General features: G+C 43.9%; 1 protein-coding gene across 3 annotated transcripts; it reads right to left on the reverse strand.

Annotated features, from left to right (window-relative positions):
• Positions 1-953: 953 nt before the first annotated feature.
• Positions 954-9,954, reverse strand: LOC306789432 (calmodulin-regulated spectrin-associated protein 2-like). 3 transcript variants are annotated; one of them, XM_079285382.1, is made up of 12 exons: positions 9,813-9,954; positions 8,400-8,569; positions 8,138-8,221; positions 7,771-7,954; positions 6,969-7,692; positions 5,231-5,367; positions 4,883-5,097; positions 4,700-4,799; positions 3,991-4,050; positions 3,167-3,282; positions 2,960-3,078; positions 954-2,873 (listed from the first exon to the last, which is right to left on the reverse strand). In XM_079285382.1, the coding sequence occupies exons 3-12, from the start codon at positions 8,205-8,207 to the stop codon at positions 2,574-2,576; spliced, it is 2,025 nt and encodes a 674-aa protein (XP_079141508.1). In that variant the 5' UTR covers positions 8,208-8,221; positions 8,400-8,569; positions 9,813-9,954; the 3' UTR covers positions 954-2,573. The 3 variants fall into 3 exon arrangements, with proteins under 3 accessions (XP_079141508.1, XP_079141506.1, XP_079141507.1); XM_079285380.1 differs by having other exon boundaries at positions 6,969-7,954; XM_079285381.1 differs by lacking the exon at positions 3,991-4,050 and having other exon boundaries at positions 6,969-7,954.
• Between the last annotated feature and the right edge of the window lie 51 nt (positions 9,955-10,005).

Below are 10,005 nucleotides of genomic sequence, written 5' to 3' on the forward strand. Positions count from 1 at the left end.
TTACTCCACTGTAAATACAAAATATAAATGAATTAATACATTATAATGTATCATTATGGATTAAGCTACAGAGTAGTGTATACAGTAGACATGAGCCCCATCTTTACCAGCGGTAACATTAGTAATCCTTACACAATGATATTATAGATATTATTCTGACATGAGCCATTCTGTATTAACAACACTTCAGGTATTTTGATTCCAGTACTTCTGTGCTTTTACTTCAGTAAGATTTTAAGAGCAGTACTTTTACTTCCAAACCAATGGAAGACATTCGTGGACGTTGTTAGTCCTCTGTATGTCTGCAGTGTCCTGTTTTTGCATCAAACTTTATTTTTATAAGATTCCATTTGATTGATTTATTAGACAATTGTCTCCAAGATGTGTGAGAGGACATTTTGTTTTATTATCCCTAACAAAGGAATAAACAGCTTTCTCCAATTCAAACAATGTACTGGAAACACGTTCTAAATGACCTCAAACATGTCTTTGGCATTTCTGTCTTCTATTTTCTGTTAATTATCAGCCGACATACTGTAGACACCAATATATCTGCAATGAGCTAATATTGGCTGATACATGGGTCCAGCTGATTATCCATCAATACGATCAATATGAGGATATGAGGAAACACGTGCAGATTTTTTGAACACTATTTTCTGTTATATTTAACAGCCTTAAGTCTGTGGTATTCAGTGTCTTGCCACAGCAGGCTTCAGTCTGGACACAGATACACTACAAGTGTCCCTCCGATGGTCTGTGTGTGTGCAGCAGTAATGATGACACTGTCCTGTTATTTACTGAGCTCTGGTGGTAGAAGGATATCATGTCAGTTTAAATGAGGTTACTATTCCACCTAAATCAATCAACACAGGGATTTGAAACCATGAATACTGTTGATAGCTGGCATTTTAATAAAGCTCAAAGGAATAGAAAAACAAAATAAACCCATGAGCAGTTGCGCATATTTAGTAAATTGAACAAAAAATGAATTCAGAGTTGGAAAAAATACAATGGTTTTCTCAGTATGCTTTATGGATTTCATACAATACCACAATAAAACCTCATTAAGATTTCATACACCTTGCCTTTGCTTTCAACACACTTCCTTCAACGGCTGTACTGCTTCATTCGTACACACCTCCAACAGGTCAATGTCATTACAAAATATACTTCTATATGCCAAAATATATATGTACAGTGCCAACACATGCGGAAGGAACATGTGATCAAAAGTAATGTAAAAGTAAAGTAACAAGCATGACGGTCCTGACGACAGTGGACAGGGTCTTGGGGAAGCATCGTGGGTGAATTCATATATTTACAATCTACTTTGAGGGTAAACAAGCTCTAACAGTTAAGACAACATCCACATTAAAGTGGCTTTTTATGTGTTTGTTAGTTCCAACTGCAACATGGTCGATGGTGATTAGTCTAATTACGCTTAAACTGCACAGACTGATGACACAGGGTGGGACTTCCGTCTATATTCTACTACTGATGATCGTCTTACCAGTGATACTGTTGAGTGATCACACTTTTTGCATTTGTAGCATAATTAAAGGCCCCAAAGGACAACATACTGATACACAGACGTGATAAATTATAAAAGCTACAAGTGGACTCGCTCATTTTGGATGGATCTGCCATCATATACAAACTTCACTTATATATACGTACAGTATATTATGTTTCTCTGAATAAAATCTAAGACGCCTTTCAGAATATCTTCGAAGCATGATCAAAATGAAATAAATTAAGAGTCTATAGCCGGTGCTTTCCAGAATTGTTTCACGGCGCTCCAGATGCTCAATACTCTCATCATTCCACACTTTTGGAAAGTAATTGCAATCGCCAGCTGAGGTACTTTCCTCACTCTTCACTATACACACACATACACAAATTTGAACTGTTTATACATTTTTCTGTCACATGTAAAAAAAAAAAAGGAAAGAAAGCAAGAACTACAAAAACGTGCCTGTGTTGTGGAGCAGCACAATTCTCATAAAAAAATGCTGCCTCTACCTGATCACGGATCAGACAGGCCACCCTTGCAACAACCTGCCTGAGGGCGGCGTAATCTGATCCCAGACCTGCGAGTGCACACAAACTCTCCTTTATCACAACAGTCTTTTTTTTTTTAACAGGTGCTGACAAACTCACACCGACACTCACAGCGTATCCAAATGACACAAAACAAGCATAAGGCCACACATGATCAACTTATAGAAACCAAAGTGCCTCTTTGTGAGGCGTGACATTCAGTGCTTCAGTGGTTCAACTAGGTAAGGCATTGGTCCGCCTTTTGTTTTCTTCTCCTTTTTTTTGGCACGTGAGAACATTGATACACATGCTGACAGGTAAACACTTGTGTCCCGTTCAATTAGTCCAGAGCGTAACAGTCAACTCTGTAACAACAATGTCTGTGAGGCCCACTTGTGTTCTACATTCCAGTTGTGAAATATTACAGTGAGACCATGTGTCCTTTCAATGAAAATGTAAAACTAACACACACAAATGATCCTGTGCTCGTTCCAGAGAAGCGTGTCCAAATCTTGCCCGGCCGTCTGGTGCTACTTAGTGTGCAGTTTTTTGGGCGTGGCCTGCTTCTTGGTTTGCCACAGATGGCTGGCGATGGTGATGGCGTCCACACTGGCGGACATGGTTTTGGCCGGGATCAGGCTGAACTGCTTTCTGTCCGAGTTGTACTTATACAGGCCCTCGATCATCTTGATCGTGATGCTCTTCGGCCCGATGCCGGCCAGTTTGGTGATCTCCTCTGTCTCCGGGCAGTAGGCGTACACGGACCTGAACTGGCATCCGGCGTCACGGAACAACAGAAGGAAGTTATTGGCTTCGGATTTCTCGATTTCCTGCACAAAACCAAAGAGAAAAGTCATCGTTTAGTGCAGCATATTTCATGCAGAAAAACACAGACACACGTATTTGCAAAACATACATCAAGTATCTTGTTCTTCTGGCCTTCGTTGACCTTGCCAGCCAGGCAGCAGTGAGCCAGGGCATTCTGGATGATGTACTTGTTGGACTTGGCACTCGGCTCCTTGTATAGTTTAGGTCCTGTGGGAAGAAAGCCCGCGCATGAGATTGCAAAAATCTCTGTGTAAATCTCAACAAACTATGTAATAATTGCAGGTATGTCTTCTACCTGTGTACTCATTGTTGGAGGGAGTGGATGAGGTGGTGGAGTCGTTTTCCCAATCCTTCTCTCCGTTGCGACCATCAGTCGAAGGACAAGAAGAAAAACCTTCTGCAGAGTCCGGCCTGGAGACGATCACATACAGACCGACAAATGACACGCGGACATGACAAAAACCCACAACAAACACGAAAAGGTTGATGCACATAAGCATGTATGGAAGCGTATGCCGACAGATTGCACAAACAGCCATGCACACACAGTTATTAAACACACACACACACACAGAGAGAGAGATGTGGTAAAACAAGGTCAGACGTTGTGACATAATTCTCAAACCCTGCCTGTTGTCTTGCATTACATCACACTGAACCGACCCAGCTGTGCAGCGAGACGCAGAGAGGCCTGTTCAGCCAAGCAAAGTCTCAGTGATGTCTTTATGGTTTCTGTGAGGCATGAGCTCAGGTACTTGTGGAGGAAACAGCAAACACAGCGGTGAAAGGCAGAGCAGCCAACAGAAGAGAAGAGAGAAAAGAGCAGCCGGAGAACAATACTGCGAAACAGCGGAAGAGGATAGAGAGCAGGAGAACCGAGGCGAAAACATCTCAGCCACACAGGTCCCATATGTACGTCGATGCAGAAGCAAAACAAACGGCAGTGATGTCATTTGTCAAATGATTTCACTGTTGACAAATCCGTCTACTTTTTATGTGAGTCTGTGTTGAAAGAACGTCGGATGAAAATCAGGCTTAAGTCACATGGAGCTAATTCTACATGAAGCCACATCCGGTTCACTTTGTCTGTTGAATCACTTTTTTCGGAGCATTACTAACCTTCCCTTTCTTTCTTTGGGGGAGCTTAGAAAGAACGGGATATGGGCTAGTTTATTGCCTCTGAGGGACGCATGCAAAATAGAGGGAGAAATGAGAGAGGGATACAAGAGAATCAAGAGTGTAAGCCTCATAAAAGTCAAGACTTAACAATTAAGAAAAAATAACTTAAACGTCATAAAACACCCCGTGACATTAAAGCCACGGCAGAGTATATGATATCTGGGTGTCACAAATGAAATATGGGGTTGTGAAGTTTTACAATTTTAATTGTGGTGGAAATAAACTCAGGGACTGTGAACTGCACAAACCCACTGCAATATTACAAAAGGTAAAAATGAAAGAAGTAATTCTGAACTACTTGTTGTAGTTAAACAGATATTATAAACATACATGACTAGTGTGATACTGTGAGATCTATACTTCTTCTTCTGCTACACAAGAATAAAATACTGTTGAAAGGAACTTAAAGACAAGATTGATGAAAACGGCCTGACAGCTTCAACTGTGTCATCTTGGTTGTTGGTAAATTATTACGTGACAATTGTAACATTTCTTTATATTATGTTTCCCCCTAAAACAGAGGCGTAGTTCTTTGGGTTTTATTGACAAAGGCAGGTGCAGACAGAGTATTTGTGCTTTGTGATTTGTAAATCAAGAGCAAGGTAAGAGAGTCTAGAATCCACGCTACAGGCACAGAGTGGGTTCTTACCTGCTGTTCTTCCTGTTATTTGGGTGGTCTCTGTCGTGGTCAGCCAGATTGAGAGACGCCAAAGAAACACTCGACACTGAGAATCCTCGAGGACGCACCCCTGCAACACAAGGAACGCTCAAGCACGGCTCAGTAATGCAGCCAGAAGTGTGTGTTTGTGCATACGCTTTGTATGTTGCTCACCTGTGGCTCTCACGGGGGGCGTAGGCGACTCCATGACGTCCCTGTGGATGGACTTGGGCCGCGGCTTCTTCTTCAGGCTTCCAGATCGGGGCTTGATGACCTCGTCCATGTTCTCCTCCAGCTTGAGCTGGTTCCTCCTCAAAAACTCGTGCTTGATGTAATCCCTCCTCGCCTTCTCATTATCCTTCTTCTGCAGCTCCTCCTCTGCTTTCAACCTGGAGCAGGAGACAGAGGTACAGATGTATTGTGTGACTGCACACTCAAGTTCAAAAGACACACTGTATGTGTTGATGCTACAGACATGGGGACAGTGTTAGCGTTGGCAAAAAGAGTCAAAGTAAAACAGACCGTGCAGACTCCTTCTTCTGCTCCTGGTCCAGCTCCTGCTGTTGCTTCTTCACCTGAGTCTCCTTCTCCCTCCGAAGCCTCTTCTCCAGCAGAGCTGCTTTCTTTGCTGCCATGTCCTCCTCCCCTTTCACATCATCCTGGTGTTTAAACGGGTGGGGAACACACAAAATAGATGGAGAGATATTTCCACTGCATCTTTAATACTTTCATGAAAAGCTGGCAGTCCTGTTAACTCAGCAGATTAATTATTACCGTGTATTAAGATTCTTCCTGTCGGTGCTACCTGCATATAGCACCATAAGGCTGTATACACTGTATTATTAACGAGAAGTTAATAATACAGTGTATAACAAGTGTATACCGAGGAGTTAAACTTCAGTTGAAAAGCACGTTTTCACAGCAGACATTGTGACTTGTCAAAAATGTTAAAACAATTAGATGGGAATATTGAATTAAAAATCTGTGATGATAAAATGTAAAGGGTTTTTTAGCCAAAATTCCTCTGGGTTCTGATCCATCATAAAATAACACGGAGACGACATATTGACGATATTAATGGGACAATTTCAAATTCAATAGCAATACCGTATAAATCTATAATGTATGAACTTATAAAGCTTGCATATCATTTATTGCTCACTTATACTTCCTCACATATCTTATTGTGTGGAGGTCAACCTATAAAACATTTATCAATTCAACAGCCTTGTTACAAAACCGAGCTATACCTCTTATGAATAAGGCTGGTTATTATGATCACACAAATCCATTGTTTCTAAAATCTCATGTTATGAAATTCAATGAGTTGGTGTCTTATAAAATAATGCAAACAATGTTCAGAGCTAAAGCAAAGTCACTGCCAGACTTAGCTAATGACGTGCTAACGTTAGCTAATGACGTGCTAACGTTAGCTAATGACGTGCTAACGTTAGCTAATGACGTGCTAACGTTAGCTAATGACGTGCTAACGTTAGCTAATGACGTGCTAACGTTAGCTAATGACGTGCTAACGTTAGCTAATGACGTGCTAACGTTAGCTAATGACGTACTAACGTTAGCTAATGACGTGATAACGTTAGCTAATGACGTGCTAACGTTAGCTAATGACGTGCTAACGTTAGCTAATGACGTGATAACGTTAGCTAATGACGTGATAACGTTAGCTAATGACGTGCTAACGTTAGCTAATGACGTGCTAACGTTAGCTAATGACGTGCTAACGTTAGCTAATGACGTGCTAACGTTAGCTAATGACGTGCTAACGTTAGCTAATGACGTGCTAACGTTAGCTAATGACGTGCTAACATAACGTACGCAGCTCTGCAGGTTTTTACCATGTTTTTATGAATGGCCAGTCTGTGTTCATGGCCCGGGACTGGGCGAAGGGGTACGGAGCCATCACTAATGTTACCAGTGCCACCTGTTCCTTTCATTTATGACGAGTCAAAATGTCTGCTGTCAAAAAGTTTGTTATAAATGTGATTCTCGCATGGCCAGCAAGATTTATGCTTGCAAGTTCGCTAAGATGGACAGACCTTTGACTGGAAGAAAAGACAAACTGGTGATCATCATGGGAACATCAGTCCAACATATTAAAAAGCCTGTCTTGGTCTTGAGTTGCAATGGAGTCTTGTGTTCAAAGCCTTTAAACATGTTGACTCTATTTCACACAAAAGCTATTTCATGGATTTTCTTAAGACATTGGGAAGATCAAAACAATTCTGTCGCTCCAGCTCACCTTGAAGAAGAATCCACAGCACATCTTTTGGTCTTTTCCATACGTGTCTCCTCCTGCCTCTCCCTCTCCTTCGCCGTCTCCCGTCGTCTCCTTGCTGCCGGGTCGTCCTTCTGGAGGTTTCAGCCCAGACAGAGTCACCTCCACCAGGTGTCTTCTGTCCTGGGGCTCTCCCTTGACCCGGCTGCCTGTGGGCCCTTGGATCTCAGACACCGGTTGACACAACACCTCTGACGACTGTGTTTGCTTGACTTCGCCCTTTCTTTTCTCCTGTCGCTCGTCTTCCTTCTCTTTGGCTGCTTCTTCAGTAGACAGCTGAGGAGTGCCAGCACTCTTCTTTACCACTACGTCTTCTTTGTCCTGAGTGTTTTCTTTGTTGTCCTTGGTCTCTTCGTTCCTGCTTTCCAGAGGCCCCTCGTCGTGGCCCAGGTACGCAAACGGGCTGTCCTGGTTTTGGCTGGGGGTGAAACGTCTTAGTCTGGGTATGCTGTCCACTGAGGTCTGGGTGTTGAGCATTCGACTGAAAGGTGTGACCTTCAGATCATTTGGTCGTGGAGTCCTGGGTGTCCTGGCATGGAAGGAGGCCGGACGGCGCTTGATGCCAGCAGGGGAACGGTTGGGAGTGCGAGGAGAGCCGGAAGAAGAAAGGATGGGAGACAAAGACCCAACCGAGCCTCGTGCTGATCCCCGGCCCGTTACACTGCTGCTACGCAACTCGCGGAGCTGCCTGTGTGGAAGAGAACGCACACGGTCCTGTATGTGTTCACAAACAAAATATATCTTTTTCTTTGTCATGAAGTGATACCTGTGCGGAGATGGAGCAGGAGGAGGAATGACCCAGGATTGTTGCTGTTGCTCTCTCATGGACATGATCGTCTCCTGCTGCTGGGCCAAACGCTGCATCTCTGTCTGCAGGAAGCCCAACGACGTGTTCAGCCTCTCAATGGAGCGAGTGTATTCCGTGAGGTCGATTTCTCCCGGAGACGCGCCTGTATCACCCACCACATTGCATGCACAGGTCAGTCAGTCATTTACCAATATGACTGAGCAACCATATCGAGACCGCCTGATAAGGAAAGTTCTCCCAAGCTGACTCTGTTGCAGTTCGTTTGTGGTCTGAAAGCTGCTGCTGTAGGCATCAACACAGGATACGTGAACCTGCACATACGGACCTTTTCCTGTCAAACTTATCCATGCACTCCAAAGGCTGAATGAACTGCAAGACCTCATCCCACTGGCCATCGAGCACCAGTTGCCTGAAACAGAGACAGTTCATTTTTTAAAACACAGGAAACACATTTTAAATGTCCCAAAAATATCATATAAATGTGGTTCTATAATGTATAACTGAAGAGCGAGGGATTTCCAGAATCTCTGATGAGGCGCGGCAGACCCAGACTGCACGTTGTGGTTACTGCCGTTGAGTTCACCTACCTGAGGAAGAGCATGTCGTCTGAGTAGAGCCCGTTGATGACGCCGCTCTCCTTCTCCAGAGCCAGCATGCTGATGTGCAACTTCCTGGAGTTGAGAAAGTCCAGGATCGCCTTGATGATCTCCACCTCCTTCACATTTATGGTTTCCTCCGCTGTCATGGTGACGACGGGCTGACAATGACGGACACACACACACACACACACACACACACACACGAAAACTAACAAAATCAGTTGAAGTTTGGTCCCAAGTCTTGAATAAAAGTGATTTTTTAAATATGTGCAACATGTAGAATACATCAATATCAGAAAATATCCCGATTGATATTGAGATAATGATTTATGCCACATTGCCCAGCACTAGTAGCAAGTTGGAGGAAGCATCTGAAATGCATAAAAGTATAAGCATAGAGATCATCAGTGGCTCGACTGGAAAGCTCCTAAACATGCATGTGTGTACGCATCTGAAATGAATGCACACATCTCACACTGGCCTACTTCTCCTTTATGAACCCAAATGTACAGATTTCCATCCAAAATGCAGTCACACATCTCACATTCGTGTTAAATATTGATGGAGCAAAGGTGTACAAGGTGACAGCAGTGCAGTCTGTTGTGATTTGCAACAAGCTCTTGTTTGCGTACTGACTTTATCTTCAGGCTCCACCTAATCGAGTACATCAGGTGGTGTCCAGATGGACTGAGCCTCTGCTTAGGAGGTATTTGTATGCTCTTCAACCTTTGATTTATCTATCCTGCATCAAACATCTGACATATGACACGAGGAGTCCAGCTTTTCCTCGTCAGATGATCGTGAGCCATGTTCGTCCTTAATCACATTCCACATAAGTCTGATGAACACATAAGCTCGTACAGAGGCTGAGATGAAACAAAACAGCGACTTCTGTATTCAACTTAGCCTGAAAGGATGCACTCTCCTCCACATGTCATCGAAATATCTCTGATCTTATTGCCATGACAGTGAGTAGCCTCTCGTGCATCATGGCCATCTATCGATCAACAACTGCTACAAAACACAGACAAATCTATTCTGGCCAGCTGAGAAGTAATCAAACACACACACGCAAGCACTGCAGTCCTGCTAAGCTAGCATGAGAGGAGGCTAACAACACTGGCTCAAGCCTCAAGTCAAACAGCATAAGGAGCTTCGGCTACTTGTTGGCTTTGCATAGCTTCTGAATTGAACCACCGGATTACAGCAAAACCAACAAATAGCTGGTTACCGTTGGCGCTCATACAAAGCGGACTAATGTGGGTTGGTAGGAGGGGACACCGAGTAGCTAGCCAGGCCGGAGGGGCGCGAGAGGCATCCTCCTGTGGTAGCTGGACGGGCGGGGTGCGCACTGACAGCTTCCTCTGGAACAACACGAGCAGTGCTGCGTTTAATGCTCACCTTGTTTCTAAAGATGCATGGGATGAAAAAAACAGTCCCCCGCGTGTTTCCTTTCGCTGTCACGACGAGGTGTTGTCAGCGGTGTTTGTCTGTTGTCCTGTCTGTTCCTCGGCCTCTTCTGACTGCGTCCCCTCCCTGCTGGATCTTTCTCTGCCGCTCCGGTGCTGCCCAGCCCTGCCTGCTGCTGTCTGCA

Source organism: Melanostigma gelatinosum, assembly GCF_949748355.1.
Source record: "Melanostigma gelatinosum genome assembly, chromosome: 15".
Taxonomy (NCBI): Eukaryota; Metazoa; Chordata; class Actinopteri; order Perciformes; family Zoarcidae; genus Melanostigma; species Melanostigma gelatinosum.